At 45.8% G+C, this 17,500-nt stretch overlaps 1 protein-coding gene across 1 annotated transcript in view; it reads right to left on the bottom strand.

Moving 5' to 3' along the window:
• The window catches only part of plxna4 (plexin A4), a 510,802-nt gene that overhangs the window by 198,986 nt on the left and 294,316 nt on the right, over positions 1-17,500 (bottom strand). The window contains exon 4 of the mRNA XM_031815179.1: positions 8,432-8,563. Within this exon, the coding sequence (XP_031671039.1) occupies positions 8,432-8,563 (132 nt within the window). The remainder of the gene's footprint in view (positions 1-8,431; positions 8,564-17,500) is intronic.

The raw sequence follows: 17,500 nt of genomic DNA, 5'->3' as shown, positions 1-17,500 counted from the left end.
TAGGTATACTCTGTTCAGCTGCCGTGTTGTACTCACAGTGGGATATAGGTATACTCTCTGATCAGCTGCCATGTTGTACTCACAGTGGGATATAGGTATACTCTCTGATCAGCTGCCGTGTTGTACTCACAGTGGGATATAGGTATACTCTGTTCAGCTGCCATGTTGTACTCACAGTGGGATATTGGTATACTCTGTTCAGCTGCCGTGTTGTACTCACAGTGGGATATAGGTATACTCTCTGATCAGCTGCCATGTTGTACTCACAGTGGGATATAGGTATACTCTGTTCAGCTGCCATGTTGTACTCACAGTGGGATATAGGTATACTCTCTGATCATCTGTGTTTGGGAGGGGGGTGAGTGTTTGGGAGGGGGGTGAGTGTTTGGGAGGTGGGTGAGTGTTTAGGAGGGGGTGAGTGTTTGGGAGGGGGGTGAGTGTTTGGGAGATGGGTGAGTGTTTGGGAGGGGGTGAGTGTTTGGGAGGGGGGTGAGTGTTTGGGAGGTGGGTGAGTGTTTGGGAGGGGGTGAGTGTTTGGGAGGGGGGTGAGTGTTTGGGAGGGGGTGAGTGTTTGGGAGGGAGGTGAGTGTTTGGGAGGGGGGTGAGTTTTTGGGAGGGTGTGAGTGTTTGGGAGGGGGCTGAGTGTGGTTGGGAGATTAGTGTGTGTGTGTGTGTTCAGTAAAACTCGGTTCCCTAAATAGCATGTACATCTACTGTTGATTGCCCCAGTGGGCCCTCCCCTCCCCTGATGTTTAGTGTAAACACCTTCTCTAAGTGGAACACAGTCTTTAACTAGACTAACAGGGTAATTAACTAAAGGCAATATGTTACTACAGAGACTCTTACTATTAGCCCAAATACACATCGTCTGTTGGTTTATTTTGGGCTTGGGGCCAAATGGATTGATAAGCCCCATAGCGACAGGTATGTGTTACTGAGTCCTAAATACGAGACTACAGTTGAAGTCGGAAGACCTGAGCCAAATACATTTAATCCTAGTAAAAATGCCCTGTCTTAGGTCAGTTAGGATCACCACTTTATTTTAAGAATGTGAAATATCAGAATAGTAGAGTATAGTAGAGCTCTAATAGTTGAGTGAATGATTTATTTCATCACATTCCCAGTGGGTCAGAGGTTTACATACACTCAATTAGTATTTGGATAGCATTATGATGAAAGAAATTAGTATTTGTTTAGAATTAGCATTGCCTTTAAATTGTTTAACTTGGGTCAAACGTTTTGGGTAGCCTTCCTCAAGCTTCCCACAATAAGTTGGGTGAATTTTGGCCCATTCCTCCTGACAGAGCTGGTGTAACTGAGTCAGGTTTGTAGGCCTTCCTTTCACACGCTTTTCTGTTCTACCCACAATTTTTCTATATGATTGAGGTCATGGCTTTGTGATGGCCACTCCAACACCTTGACTTTATTGTCCTTAAGCCATTTTGCCACAACTTTGGAAGTATGCTTGGGGTCATTGTTCATTTGGAAGACCCTCTTGCGACCAAGCTTTAACTTCCTGACTGATGTCTTGAGATGTTGTTTCAATATAGCCACATAATTTTCCCCCTCATGATGCCATCTATTTTGTGAATTGCACCAGTCCCTCCTGCAGCAAAGCACCCCCACAACATGATGCTGCCACCCCTGTGCTTCATGGTTGGGATGGTGTTCTTTGGCTTGCAAGCGTCCCTCTTTTTCCTCCAAACATAACGATGGTCATTATGGCCAAACAGTTTGATTTTTGTTTCATCAGACCAGAGGACATTTCTCCAAAAAGTACGATCTTTGTCCCCATGTGCAGTTGCAACCCGTAGAACGAATCTCCTTCCTGAGCGGGATGACGGCTGCGTGGTCCCATGGTGTTTATACTTGTTTACTAGTGTTTGTACAGATGAACGTGGTACCTTCAGGCGTTTGAAAATTGCTCCCAAGGATGAACCAGACTTGTGGAGGTCTACAATTTTTTATCTGAGGTCTTGGCTGATTTCTTTTGATTTTCCCATGATGTCAAGCAAAGAGGCACTGAGTTTGAAGGTAGGCCTTGAAATACATCCACAGGTACACCTCCAATTAACTCAAATGATGTCAATTAGCCTATCAGAAGCTTCTAAAGCCATGACATCGTTTTCTGGAATTTTCCAAGCTGTTTAAAGGCACAGTCAACTTAGTGTATGTAAACTTCTGACCCACAGGAATTGTGATACAGTGAATTATAAGTGAAATAATCTGTCTGTAAACAATTGTTGGAAAATTACTTGTGTCATGCACAAAGTAGATATACTAATCGACTTGCAAAAACTATAGTTTGTTAACAAGAAATTTGTGGAGTGGTTGAAAAACAAGTTTTAATGTCTCTAACCTAAGTGGATGTAAACTTCCCACTTCAACTGTGTATCTGATGTAGGACTACACAGCTATATGGCTGCATGATATTGGCCAATACAGGATACTGTTTCCCTTGTACTGGTGAATCAGCGATGATGATGTTAATTTCAGATACAAAGGGGAAAGGGGGAAACCTAGTCAGTTGTGCAACTGAATGTATTCAACTGAGATGTGTCTTCTGCATTTAACCCAACCCAGGTGCACACACACAGAAAGACAGGATTTGGTGGCAGATGGGTGTTCTAAATGAGTAGAGAAGTTTTGATCTGGGCCTGGAGGCGTGACAGAGTCACCTCTCTCTCTACTCTCTCTCTATTCCTCTCTTTACTTTCTCTCTATTCCTCTCTCTATTCCTCTCTCTCTCTATTCCTCTCTCTATTCCTCTCTCTCTACTCTCTCTCTATTCCTCTCTTTACTTTCTCTCTATTCCTCTCTCTATTCCCCTCTCTTTCTATTCCTCTCTCTATTCCCCTCTCTTTCTATTCATCTCTCTATTTCCCTCTCTCTCTATTCCTCTCTCTATTCCTCTCTCTCTACTCTCTCTCTATTCCTTTCTTTACTTTCTCTCTATTCCTCTCTCTATTCCCCTCTCTTTCTATTCCTCTCTCTATTCCCCTCTCTTTCTATTCATCTCTCTATTCCCCTCTCTTTCTATTCGTCTCTCTATTTTCCTCTCTTTCTATTCCTCTCTCTATTCCCCTCTCTTTCTATTCCTCTTTCTATTCCTCTCTCTATTCCTCTCTCTCTACTCTCTCTCTATTCCTCTCTTTACTTTCTCTCTATTCCCCTCTCTATTCCCCTCTCTCTCTCTATTCCCCTCTCTCTCCTCTCACTCTACTCTCTCTATTCCCCTCTCTACTCTCTCTCTCTCTATTCCCCTCTCTCCCCCTCTCTCTCTATCCCTCTCTCCCCTCTCTCCCTCTACTCAATCTCTATTCCCCTCTCTCCCTCTACTCTCTCTCTATTCCTCTCTCTCTATTTCCCTCTCTCCCTCTACTCTCTCTCTATTCCTCTCTCTATTCCTCTCTCTCTACTCTCTCTCTATTCCCCTCTCCCCTCTCTTTCTATTCCTCTCTCTATTCCTCTCTCTCTACTCTCTCTCTCTATTCCCCTCTCTCTCTATTTTCTCTCTCTCTACTCTCTATTCCTCTCCCTCTACTCTATCTCTATTCCTCTCTCTCTATTTCCCCCTCTCCCTCTATTCTCCTCTCTCTCTACTCTCTCTATTCCCCTCTCTCTCTATTCCTCTCTCTACTCTCTCTATCTCTATTCCCCTCTCTCCCCTCTCTCTCTCTATCCCTCTCTCTCCCTCTACTCAATCTCTATTTCTCTCTCTATTCCCCTCTCTCCCTCTACTCTCTCTCTATTCCTCTCTCTCTATTTCCCTCTCTCCCTCTACTCTCTCTCTATTCCTCTCTCTCTACTCTCTCTCTATTCCCCTCTCTCCCCCTCTCTCTCTCTCTATCCCCTATCTCTCCCCTCTCTCCCTCTACTCAATCTCTATGTCTCTCTCTATTCCCCTCTCTCCCTCTACTCTCTCTCTATTCCTCTCTCTCTATTTCCCTCTCTCCCTCTACTCTCTCTCTATTCCTCTCTCTCTACTCTCTCTCTAGTCCCCTCTCTCCCCTCTCTTTCTATTCCTCTCTCTATTCCTCTCTCTATTCCTCTCTCTCTACTCTCTCTATTCCCCTCTCTCTATTCCTCTCTATTTTCTCTCTCTCTACTCTCTATTCCTCTCCCTCTACTCTATCTCTATTCCTCTCTCTCTATTCCCCTCTCTCCCTCTCCTCTCTCTCTATTCTCCTCTCTCTACTCTCTCTATTCCCCTCTCTCCCCCCTCTCTCTCTACTCTCTCTCTGATGAGATCCCTATGAGAGGCAGTGAGAGGACGGTATGAAGGGGAACCTTGAACCCTCCTGTGATGTTCAAACTGGAGCACTATCAGGATCATCAGCAGCCCTTCAAACACACAGGTATGCATGTACACACTCTGCTGAGAAGACCAGCACCGTCCATAATCCTCCCTGTGGAGGTAAAGAGGCTCCCTCTGCCAACACAACTCTGCAGCTACATCAGAGGAGAGGAGGAACAGAGGAACAGAGGAGGAGAGAAAAGAGGAGGAGAGGAGGAGAGGAGGAGGAGAGGAGGAGAGAAAAGAGGACGAGAGGAAGAGAGGAGGAGGAGGAGAGGAGAGGAGTGAAAAGAGGAGGAGAGGAGGAGGAGGAGAGGAGAGGAGGAGAGGAGGAGAAGAGTGAAAAGAGGAGAGAAAAGAGGAGGAGAGGAGGAGAGAAAAGAGGAGGAGAGGAGGAGAGGAGAGGAGGAGAGGAGAGGAGGACAGAAAAGAGGAGGAGAGGAGAAGAGGAGAGAAAAGAGGAGGAGAGGAGAGGAGGAGAGGAGAGAAAAGAGGAGGAGAGGAGAGAAAGGAGGAGGAGAGGAGATGAGGAGAGGAGGAGAGGAGATGAGGAGAGGAGGAGAGAAAAGAGGAGGAGAGGAGAGGAGGAGAGAAAGGAGGAGGAGAGGAGAGAAAGGAGGAGGAGAGGAGATGAGGAGAGGAGGAGAGAAAAGAGGAGGAGAGGAGAGGAGGAGAGAAAAGAGGAGAGGAGAGTAGGAGGGAAAAGAGGAGGAGAGGAGAGGAGGAGAGAAAAGAGGAGAGGAGAGTAGGAGAGAAAAGAGGAGGAGAGGAGAGAAAGGAGGAGGAAAGGAGATGAGGAAAAGCAGTGAGGAAGAGACATAAGGAGAGAAGAGGAAGGGTAAAGGAGTGAGAATATAGAGGGGGCAGAAGGAGGTGAAAGTAAAGAACAGAGGACACTGCTGAGTGAGAGTACATTGGGTCCTGGAGGACAGGCTCTCTTTGGTGTGTGTTGTGTGTGTGTGTGTGTGTGTGTGTGTGTGTGTGTGTGTGTGTGTGTGTGTGTGTGTGTGTGTGTGTGTGTGTGTGTGTGTGTGTGTGTGTGTGTGTGTGTGTGTGTGTGAGAGAGGCAGAGAGACAGAAAGAGACAGACAGAGAGACTGTGAAAGAGAGAGAGACAGAGAGACTGAGAGAGAGAGACAGAGAGAGACAGAGAGACTGTAAAAGAGAGAGACAGAGAGGGAGAGAGACAAAGAGACTGAGAAAGAGAGAGAGAGAGAGGGAGAGAGACAAAGAGACTGAGAAAGAGAGAGAGACAGACAGACAGACAGACAGACAGACAGAGACAGAGAGAGCAGCAGCGGTTCTCTTTATCATTCCTCCTGTGTGTTTGTGACACCACGGCCCCTCACCTCTCCAGGTCACATAGTCCCTCTCTCTCAGAGGGCAGTGTGCTCTGGTCAGATCTCTCTCAGAGGGCAGTGTGCGCTGGTCAGATCTCTCTCAGAGGTCAGATCCCAGGTCAGATCTCTCTCAGAGGTCAGATCCCAGGTCAGATCTCTCTGAGAAGGCAGTGTGCCCTGGTCAGATCTCTCTCAGAGGTCAGATCCCAGGTCAGATCTTTCTCAGAGGTCAGATCCCAGAACAGATCTCTCTCAGAGTTCAGAACCCAGGTCAGATCCCTCTCAGAGGTCAGATCCCCGGTCAGATCTCTCTCAGAGGCCAGTGTGCTCTGGTCAGATCTCTCTCAGAGGTCAGATCCCAGGTCAGATCTCTATCTGAGGTCAGATCCCAGGTCAGATCTCTCTCTGAGGTCAGATTCCAGTTCAGATCTCTCTCAGAGGGCAGTGTGCTCTGGTCAGATCTCTCTCAGAGGCCAGTGTGCTCTGGTAAGATCTCTCTCAGAGGTCAGATCTTTCTCAGAGGTCAGATCCCAGGTCAGATCTCTCTCAGAGGTCAGATCCCAGGTCAGATCTTTCTCAGAGGGCAGTGTGCTCTGGTCAGATCTCTCTGAGGTCAGATCCCAGGTCAGATCTCTCTCAGAGGCCAGTGTACTCTGAAATGTATATAGTGCTGCTGCTACCACACCATAAACAACCCTTCAACACAAATAGAATACCCATGGACTGCCACTGGCTACACACCAACACATCTGAATACTCTCAACCCCTTTCTATGATGACTCTGAAGGTCAAAGGGCACCAGAAGGACTAGACAGGCTAGAGAGAGAGAAGTATGACCCAGAAGGTTAAAGGGCACCAGAAGGTCAAAGGTCACTGTTAGAGGAATTAAATCCTATATGTTTATTACCCAATTCAATTAATACACTCAGCCCATTTCTAAGGATTTGTAAGATACTTATTTGCATAAAATGGGCGGAGACCAGTCTCAAAATCAAGCAATAGCGTTTATTCTCCAGAGTACTGAACATGATACAATTTACAACAGGTTATAAACTGAAAATGAACTGCCCCGTCCCTCCTCCACTCCGGTACAATGGCAGTGTAGTTCACAAACCTTCCTACATCGTCTCTCACCGGTTTAGATCATTTACGACCAGGCCAAGGTCTCCCTGTGTAGATAAGCATTCTAGCCAGTCTGACGATAAGTTCATTCGTTTCTACCAAGGAACAGACAGTCATTGTTCTAATTCTTGATTATAATTACACACATTATATTCAGTACTAGGGTTAAAATATAATTCATAAATCTATACAGTAACATAATAGTATTCTGATTAGTCCTGATTGAAATGTATACATAATTTAGTCATTATTGATCATTATTATTGAGCAATTAGGGTTAAGTGCCTTGCTCAAGGGCAGACCGGCAGGTTTTTCACCTAGTGAGCTCGGGGATTATACTAGCGACCTTTCAGTTACTGGCCCAACACTAGGCTACCTACCGCCCTGTGTGTGTGTGTGTGTGTGTGTGTGTGTGTGTGTGTGTGTGTGTGTGTGTGTGTGTGTGTGTGTGTGTGTGTGTGTGTGTGTGTGTGTGTATGTATGTGTGTGTGTGTGTGTACGCGTGTGTACGCGTGTGTACGCGTGTGTGTGCACGAGTTTGAGTGTGTGCACGTATGTGTGTAATGTGTGTGTGACCCCGTGTGCACGTGAGAGAGAGAGTGTGTGCAGTGTGTGCAGGGGCCAGGCAGGTTGGTGAAAACACAGTAATTGTCTTTGATGTGAGCTAAGATGAAGACTTCCAGTAGAAACCCCTTGGTCTTTCCCTCCTACAGTCAGACTATTAACAGTGTAGTGAGCAATGGGATGTGTCCCAAATGGCACCGTATTCCCTATGGGCCCTAGTAGTGCACTATACAGGGAATAGGGTGCCATTTGGGACGGCAGAGAGACTGGGCTGAATATTACGTATGAGAGTGCAAGGGAGGGTCAGTGTTTCTGTTTGACATCACGCTACTGATGAGACAGATGCACTGTGTTTAGACAAATATAGTAATGAGGTGTGTGTGTGTGTGTGTGTGTGTGTGTGTGTGTGTGTGTGTGTGTGTGTGTGTGTGTGTGTGTGTGTGTGTGTGTGTGTGTGTGTGTGTGTGTGTGTGTGTGTGTGTGTGTGTGCGTGTGTGCGTGTGTGCGTGTGTGCGTGCGTGCGTGCGTGCGTGTGTGTGTGTGTGTGTGTTAATCTTTACTTGCATCTAATGGACGGACACCACTCTGTTTATCCTTTTTTCTCACAACATTCACCACCTCTTTTCTTTTTCACTTATATGCACTCTCTCCATCTACTTGGATAAACAACGTCCCTCTCTCACCTCTCCATAACACACCAGACCCAGGCAGCAGGAATCACACAGGGATACAGCCCCACTGTGGACAGACAGGGTGTTAACCACTAGTAAATGGTAAACAGCCCCCACTGTGTTAACCACTAGTAAATAGTAAACAGCCCCACTGTGTTAACCACTAGTAAATGGTAAACAGCCCCACTGTGTTAACCACTAGTAAATGGTAAACAGCCCCACTGTGGACAGACAGGGTGTTAACCACTAGTAAATGGTAAACAGCCCCACTGTGGACAGACAGGGTGTTAACCACTAGTAAATGGTAAACAGCCCCACTGTGGACAGACAGGGTGTTAACCACTAGTAAATAGTAAACAGCCCCACTGTGTTAACCACTAGTAAAGGGTGTGTGGGTATGTCAGGGTGTGTGTGGGGTGAGGGGTCACGTGACATACCTGTGTCTCTGACATGGCATATAGGAAGTGGTGGTCGGGGGAGAAGGCCATGTCCCGTTGGATTGGCCCTCGCTCCACTGCCTGGATCACCTCATACTGCAATGCACCGTGGGAAGGCCCGTCCACCCTGATCTGGAAGCGGAGAGAAGGAGGGAAAGGAGGAGAGGAGAGAGGGACATGTTTAGGCAGCTGTAGGGGGTGGTGTGTGTGTCTGTCCTAGATGTGTGTGCTCAGCCAAAAGCAGAAAGTGGCCTCACCCAGACTTGGAGGAATGACAGGAGGCTCTAGGTCATATCCTCACATCTGCTCTACTATCTCACACACACACACACACACACACACACACACACACACACACACACACACACACACACACACACACACACACACACACACACACACACACACACACACACACACACACACACACACACACAGAGGGGCACGTTCCAACACAGCACCTAAAAGCAGCCTCCTGGCTGTCATAACCCACAAACACCCTGTTCTGACACCTGCCCAAAATGCTTCCCAGGGAAAACATACACCCACACAAATTAATAAGGGCTTGTGTCAGCGTGTGGGACAGCCGTTTTGTCAGACTTGTCAGAGTTCTACAGAAAACACCTGGTTAATATGCCCATGGTACCTTGAATAATATATCACTTGTTTTGTAAAGTTCAAGAGGTCATAAACAGAAGTGGAAGATAATTGGCTGAGAGAGGGAGGTGGCACAACACATTCTGGGGGTCATTTCATAACACAACACATTCTGGGGGTCAATTCATAACACAACACATTCTGGGGGTCAATTCATAACACAACACATTCTGGGGGTCAATTCATAACACAACACATTCTGGGGGTCAATTCATAACTCAACACATTCTGGGGGTCAATTCATAACACAACACATTCTGGGGGTCATTTCATAACACAACACATTCTGGGGGTCATTTCATAACACAACACATTCTGGGGGTCAATTCATAACACAACACATTCTGGGGGGTCAATTCATAACACAACACATTCTGGGGGTCAATTCATAACACAACACATTCTGGGGGTCAATTCATAACACAACACATTCTGGGGGTCAATTCATAACTCAACACATTCTGGGGGTCATTTCATAACACAACACATTCTGGGGGTCATTTCATAACACAACACATTCTGGGGGTCATTTCATAACACAACACATTCTGGGGGTCATTTCATAACACAACACATTCTGGGGGTCATTTCATAACACAACACATCAGAGAGCTGTTATTGCTGTTGACAACATACAATCTCGTAGAGCAGAGAGGAACATAATATTGTCTTTATTTCAAAAGTCACTTTAGAGAATGTCTGTGATGTATGTTGGGGGACATATAGTGCCGAAGAACAACTTTGGCACGAAAATCGATTGTTCTTCCCCAAGCAAGGCAAAGTTAATTCCCTGTGCTACGTTTCCCTCTGAATCTCTGCTGCTGAGCTTTGGTTTCTATATCGAGAGAGATCTTGTTCCCCAACATAAAGCCTCTTTCAAAACTGATCCAGCTCCAATGCTTTTAGTTTCAAAGCTTCTGAAGAGCCTCACTCTCCCCCTGTCTCTCCCTCCCCCTCTCTCTCTCTCCCTCCCTCCCTCCTCTCTCTCTCTCTCTCCCCCTCTCTCTTGCCCCCTCTCACTCTCTCCCTCTCTCTCCGCCCCACTCGCCCCCTCCCCCCCTCTCTCTCCCACTCTCTCTCCCTCCCCCCTCTCCCTCTCTCTCTCTCCCCCTCTCTCTCCCTCCCCCCTCTCGCTCTCTCTTTCTCCCTCTCTCTCCCCCTCTCTCTCCCTCCCTCTCTTCCCCTCCCCCTCTCTCTCTCCCCCTCCCCCCCTCTCTGTTCTCTGTGCTAGAGTCCCTTCCTGCTGCCTTTTTGCCTGGTGTCCTTAGTTAGTCCTTAGTTACTATAGTTGTGTGAATCTGAAAGGCCCAGAACACTATCAAAGCCTCCCCTTCACTGGGACCCATTGTGCCACACGAGGGTCGAAAGAGAGACGGAAAAAGAACAGCAAATAAAAGCGGAATAAAGGATAAAAGGATCCTTCCACACGAGGCGGCGCCCAGATCCAGCAGGTGGGGTTATCGTCCTGATCGGGTGGGGGGTCGGATTACGTCCCTTCTCCCCCCCATCCGTGTATGCTCAGTGGTGTCGTCCATCGCCAGGTGGAGAATATGAGGGCCAGCAGGCCATGCGTGGTGCAGACAAAGCCCAGGAGAGAGAGGGCCATTGGGCCATTGTGGCCAGGAGAATCCCTAGCCACTGGGGAGTAGGAATGGGAAGCTCTGCCTTTATCTCTACCACTGCTAAACAAATGACCCACTGGGGAAGAGGCAGCACGTCTGCTTGCATTACAGAGAGGGAGGGAGATGTCTTATGTTCCAGGCCTATTCCATATCCTGTGGAATTGTTCAACATCATTGCTTTGGCAGTACGTTTGTGGTGGCGGAGAAGCCTTTTTAACTGTGTTGAATGGAGGCCTGTCTGGGTGAGGAGAGGACATCCTCTGATCAGCACCAACGACCAACTAAGTATCAGAAGAGGATGTTGCAACCCGGCCTACTAGCTATCAGGACCCCATCATCACCATCACAACAGTCAACTGAATAGCTTTCATATCACAGATATACTGAATGTCTATATGGCTGGTTATGACTGGGTTGTTATTATGTTATTATCAGTATTCATGTCCTGTTTAAGACACTCAAGATAAATGATTCATTCTCTGACACGCCACCCAACGGTATAATCTATTTCTATTCCGCATTAATACATTAATATAAAGTGGATTAGGATCCTAACTGGATTACATGCTAATCTCTGCTATCACATTATTACTGTAGAATGAATGAGATTCCCAGGAAGGCAGCCCCTCTTAATGCCCACTGAACCTGGAGGAGAGAGATTCCCAGGAAGGCAGCCCCTCTTAATGCCCACTGAATCTGGAGGAGAGAGATTCCCAGGAAGGCAGCCCCTCTTAATGCCCACTGAATCTGGAGGAGAGAGATTCCCAGGAAGGCAGTCCCTCTTAATGCCCACTGAATCTGGAGGAGAGATATTCCCAGGAAGGCAGTCCCTCTTAATGCCCACTGAATCTGGAGGAGAGATATTCCCAGGAAGGCAGCCCCTCTTAATGCCCACTTAATGCCCATAACCAGCCTTTCACATGGTTATCAGTATGATTTATGGGAGACTGGGCAAACCTTGGCTCACACTGCCCACTGTCAAAGTGTCTCAACGTGTGTGTGTTGTTCTCTATACTGATCTTAAGGGTGCGTGTGTGTGCGCGCGTGCGTTTGCGCATTCCTTGGGGGGCCCAAAGGTATAGCATTCAGATCATAGATCCTACACTGAGCTATGCTGCTGTAGATCAGTGGCTGTGGAAGCTAGTCCTGTCTGTCTGTCTGTCTGTCTGTCTGTCTGTCTGTCTGTCTGTCTGTCTGTCTGTCTGTCTGTCTGTCTGTCTGTCTGTCTGTCTGTCTGTCTGTCTGTCTGTCTGTCTGTCTGTCTGTCTGTCTGTCTGTCTGTCTGTCTGTCTGTCTGTCTAGCTGCCTGCAGAGACAGAGTGAGAAAGCTCTACACTGCATCAGTGAGAAGCCTGCAGCCCTACACACACACAGCCACATATCATGTCCACCTAGTGGCCACCGGCTGCAACAACAGCAGCAGATGAAGCTCCACACTGCTACAATACTGAGATGGTATTAGAGGACTAACTAAGAACTGCTAAAACATGTACATTATCATCAAAACAGTTTCTGTTGTGGTGAGTTGATCTCAACCTTCAAAAGTGAGATTGTTTTAGCTAAACAAGTGAAGGATACTGGCACATCAATGGCAGCCACATACCCTCACTGTTTGGATTCCCTTATTTTATACAATACCTCAACATCTCGTTCATGGGAAATGTTTAGCTGTCGTATGGTGCTATAGGGAAATGTTTTCTATGCTAGTGAATGAAGCCTTGGCTATTGTGTAGCATCTGTATTCAGCCTTGTCTCTGTATGATAGAGAACGACTAGGCTCTATCACTGAGTGATCTCTATCACTGAGTGAGCTCTATCACTGAGTGATCTCTATCACTGAGTGAGCTCTATCACTGAGTGATCTCTATCACTGAGTGAGCTCTATCACTGAGTGAGCTCTATCACTGAGTGATCTCTATCACTGAGTGAGCTCTATCACTGAGTGATCTCTATCACTGAGTGAGCTCTATCACTGAGTGAGCTCTATCACTGAGTGATCTCCATGGGGCTAACAGATAACAGGTGTGATAGAGAGAGAGACCATTGTAACACCATTGTAAATACAACCCATATTTATGTTTATTTATTTTTCATTTTGTACATTAACTATTTGCACATCATCTAACATTTGTAATGTCTTTATTCTTTTGGAACTTTAGTGTAATGTTTATTGTACATTTGTAAAAAAATAAATGTTTATTATCTAGTTCACCTGCTTTGACAATGTTAACATATGTTTCCCCTGGCAATAAAGCCTTTCATTGAAATTGAATTGGATTGAATTGAGAAAGAGGGGGGGGGGGGGGGGGTAGAGGGAGGGAAGACATTCTGGTGTGAAAACCATAGGAGCTCTTCAGTTTCCTCACACTGGCAAGGACTAGCCCAGAGCACATGGAAATTATGGCACTTCCTCTGGCTCGACTCGGCATCCATTATCACAGGGCCAAAGACGGCCCGTGGATGCTGGAATCAAACAACTCTGCTACAAAAGCTAAATACACATGTATTATTATCAATAATTCAAATATTCTATGTACAAATCTTGAAAATAAAAGTGTATTGCAAGAGATGATTAAAACATCACACCAAGCTTATCCCCTTGTGTATCAAACCCTATCCACTAAACACCTTTCAAAATCCATAGCAATGAGGCTGTAGCCTTAACTTTCTACAGGCGACAATTGCCCTTTTAAAACATTTGTGCACTCCTATTCTCCACCTAGGCCTGTCCATTGATTTTGGATAATCTGTGTGAGCCTCACGAACTCACAAGACTGCTGCCACTTTACCTCAGGCAGAGAGAGGGACGGCCCTCGTTACAGGTCCCAGAGAGAGAGAGCGAGAGAGGGAGAGAAAGAGAGAGAGGGAGAAGGTGAGAGAGGAGAAAGAGTGAAAAGAAAAAGAAGGAGAGAAAGTGAGAGAAGAACCCTTCTGGAAGGGAGACAGGATCCTAAACTCCAGCCAGCCAGCTGTGGCCAGGAGGGAGCAGGAGATAAGCACATTTCACAGGACTGGAGAAAGGACCCAAACAGAACAGAACACAGTCCCAAGACAAAACGATGAAACACATTCCTGAGCCCTTGTGTGTGAACGAGAGGGATCTAGTGAAGACAGAACAGACAGGACGATGGCGCTAGCTAGCTACATCAACTAGGGAGCACTGTATTGAAATACATATAGCAAATCTCAATAGACAGCCAATTAAAACAGCAGAAACCTATATGTGGCATGGGCTCATTAGAGACACAGCTATGGAGTAGGAGTGTGGGAGTGATTTCCATTGGCATGGGGTGGAGAAGGGTGGCACAGAGATGCCCATCACACAGAGCTGAGGTCTGTTTGGTATGGCACACACCTCGCCCACCACACTAGCAGAGGAAGTTGGACGCAGTCAAAGTGTCAACACAGTGCATTGTGGGCCATATAACCAGCAGTGTTGAGTGGGTTGACCAAAGCTCACATCCAATGTCATGTTAGAACAAGCCAAGAGTGAGACATCATGTAAATCATCAAACATCTCATCACATAAAGAACCTACAGTGAAGTGGCCATTGGAAACAAGGGGGAAAGAATCTGGGAGCATCATCAATGTGGGAGGCTTTTCATACCACCATTCCATCCACAGGATAGAGGCTCTCCACTGTGTTCAGTGGCATAGAAATATCCTTACCATAAAGGGCATTCAATCAATGACCTTTAAGTGCAGTGATAACACTCTGCACCAACGTGCCACAGCATCGGAACCCGACTGGTCACGCTCAGCCTCAGGTTACCTTTTGTCAGACGTTCAGCCGACGTCGCCCATTCAACAGAGAAGGAGAGAGAGAGAGAGACAGAGAGACAGAGAGAGAGAAAGAGAAAGAGAGAGAAGGAGAGAGAGAGAGAGACAGAGAGAGAGAGAGAGAGAGAGAGAGAGAGAGAGAGAAGGAGAGAGAGTTGGAGAGAGAGAAAGAGAAACAGAAAGAGAGAGAAGGAGAGAGACAGAGAGAGAGAGAAAGAGAAACAGAAAGAGAGAGAGCGAGAGAGAGAGAGAGAGAGAGAGAGAGAGAGAGAGAGAGAGAGAGAGAAACAGGAAGAGAGAGAAGGAGAGAGACAGAGAGAGAGAGAAAGAGAAAACAGAAAGAGAGAGAGCGAGAGAGAGAGAGAGAGAGAGAGAGAGAGAGAGAGAGAGAGAGAGAGAGAGAGAGAGAAGGAGAGAGAGTTGGAGAGAGAGAAAGACTGGTCCAGCCCCCACCAACCAAATTAGTGACATTAAACAAATGCTGAGTCTACTATGCTCACATGTGATAGGCCGAGGGTTATGGTAAGATGAGCACAAGAACTCCACCATCCTCACACTACACTCACCCAAGTTGCATGACACAAATTCTATCTTAAATAATAAACACATCACATTTGCATAATAAGTGTTTACTTTAATTGAAAAATCCTATTTTAATAGTTCTTGTTGGATTGTGAGTGTTTGTCTCATTTTGAAAAAGTTATGAAACTTTTTACGTTGCATGTTGGAATTTACAAGGATTGAAGTCCTCTGCTTTTGGACTAAAGAGCAGAAACCCAGACTTCCTGAAAGAAATTGATTATGTTGATATTGTAGTACTACAGGAAACATGGTGCAGAGGTGATGTTTCCACTGGCTGTCCACTAGGTCATAGGGAGATAATCCTACCATCCACTAAATTAAAAGGAATCTAACAGGGCAGAGACTCAGGGGGAATGCTAATATGGTATAAATCTGAACTAACTATTTCAATCGAATTGATCAAAACAGGAGAATTCTTTATATGGTTAAGAATCAACAAGGAGGCTGTCTTGACAGATAAAAACGTCTTCCTCTGTGCCACATACATTCCCCCCTCAGAGTCACCCTACTTCTATGAAGAGAGTTTCTCCATGCTAGAGGGGGAAATTAGTCACTTTCAGGCCCAAGGCAACTTACTGGTCTGTAGAGACCTGAATACTAGAACAGCAGAAGAACAAGACACTATTAACAGTCATGGGGATAAACACCTACCAGGAAGCAACAACCTTTCCCTCCCCACATACCCCCCCAGAAACAACTATGACAAAGTGAAAAACAAAAACGGAGAACAGCTCGTGAAGCTCTGTGGAACACTGGTCTGTACATAGTCAATGGTAGGCTGAGAGGCGACTCTTTTGGTAGGTACACCTACAGCTCATCCCTTGGCAGCAGCACTGTAGACTGCATCCTCACCGACCTAAACCCAGAGTCTCTCAGAGCCTTCACAGTCAGCCCACTAACACCTCTCTCAGACCACAGTAAAATCACAGTGTATCTGAGAAGAGCAGAACCCAACCATGAAGCATCACGGCCCAATAAATGACATGGTACAAAACAGGCCTATAGATGGAGTGCAAGCAATTAGTAGCCAAAAAATACAATCTCTCCTGCACAACTTTTTAGCCTTAACAAGCAATGAAGGTGTAAATGTGGCTGTTTGGAACATAAACTTTACATTTGACAAATTGGCCTCCTTGGCAAATCTAAAGAAGCATAAGATCAAACCAGAAATAACAGATAATGAAAATGGTTTGATAATGATTGCAAAAATCTAAGAAAGTCATTGAGAAATATATCTAATCAAAAACACAGAGAACCAGACAATAAAAATATAGGCCTTCAATATGGAGAAACACTGAACCGATACAAACACACCCTAAGAACAGAGGAACAGAACATTAGAAATCAGCTGGGTGGAATTGAGGAATCCATAGAATCAAACCACTTCTGGGAGAATTGGAATAAATGAAACAAACCTCATCATGAGGAATTGGCTATCCAAAATGGGGATATGTGGAGAAATCACTTTGCAAACCTCTACAGCAATATAACAAAGAGCCCAGAACAAAAAGATATACAGGAACATTTACAAATCCTTGAATCAGCAGTCAAAGACTATCAGTATCCTGTGGATACCCCAATTACAGAAGAAGAATTGTTGGAAAATCTATGTACTCTCCAACCCAAAAAGGCCTGTGATGCTGATGGTATTTTAAACATTATCCTCACTGCAGGTATTTTCCCCGATATTTGGAATCAGGGATTGATCACACCAATCTATAAAAATGGAGACAAATTTGACCCAAATAATTACAGAGGAATTTGCGTTAACAGCAACTTGGGGAAAATTCACTGCAGTATTATAAATAGCAGACGACATCATTTCCTTGACGAACACAACGTCCTGAGCAGAAGCCAGATTGGATTTCTAAAAATGATCGTACAACAGACCACATTTACACCCTCCACACTCCAATTGACAAAAAAGGCAAAATCTACTCGTGTTTTGTAGATTCCAAGAAAGCATTTGATTCAATTTGGCACGAAGGTCTTTTTTTTAAACGAATAGTAAGTGGTATTGGAGGGAAAACATATGATTTTATTAAATCAATGTACACTAAAAACAAATGTGCGGTTAAAATTGGCAACAAGCAAACAGACTTCTTCTCTCAGGGACGGGGAGTGAAACAGGGCTGCACAATAAGTTCAACACTATTTAACATCTACATTAATAAATTGGCAAAAACATTAGAAGAATCGGCAGCACCTGGTATCACCCTTCACAACACTGAAATCAAGAGTCTGCTGTACGCAGATGACCTGGTGCTGCTGACTCCCACTAAAGAGGGGTTACAGCAGCACCTCGTCTTCACAGGTTCTGTCAGACCTGGGCTCTGACCGTTAACCACAGGTTCTGTCAGACCTGGGCTCTGACCGTTAACCACAGGTTCTGTCAGACCTGGGCTCTGACCGTTAACCACAGGTTCT

Source organism: Oncorhynchus kisutch, unplaced genomic scaffold (genome assembly GCF_002021735.2).
Source record: "Oncorhynchus kisutch isolate 150728-3 unplaced genomic scaffold, Okis_V2 Okis09a-Okis19a_hom, whole genome shotgun sequence".
NCBI lineage: Eukaryota > Metazoa > Chordata > Actinopteri > Salmoniformes > Salmonidae > Oncorhynchus > Oncorhynchus kisutch.
This window is presented reverse-complemented; position numbering and strand designations above follow the sequence as displayed.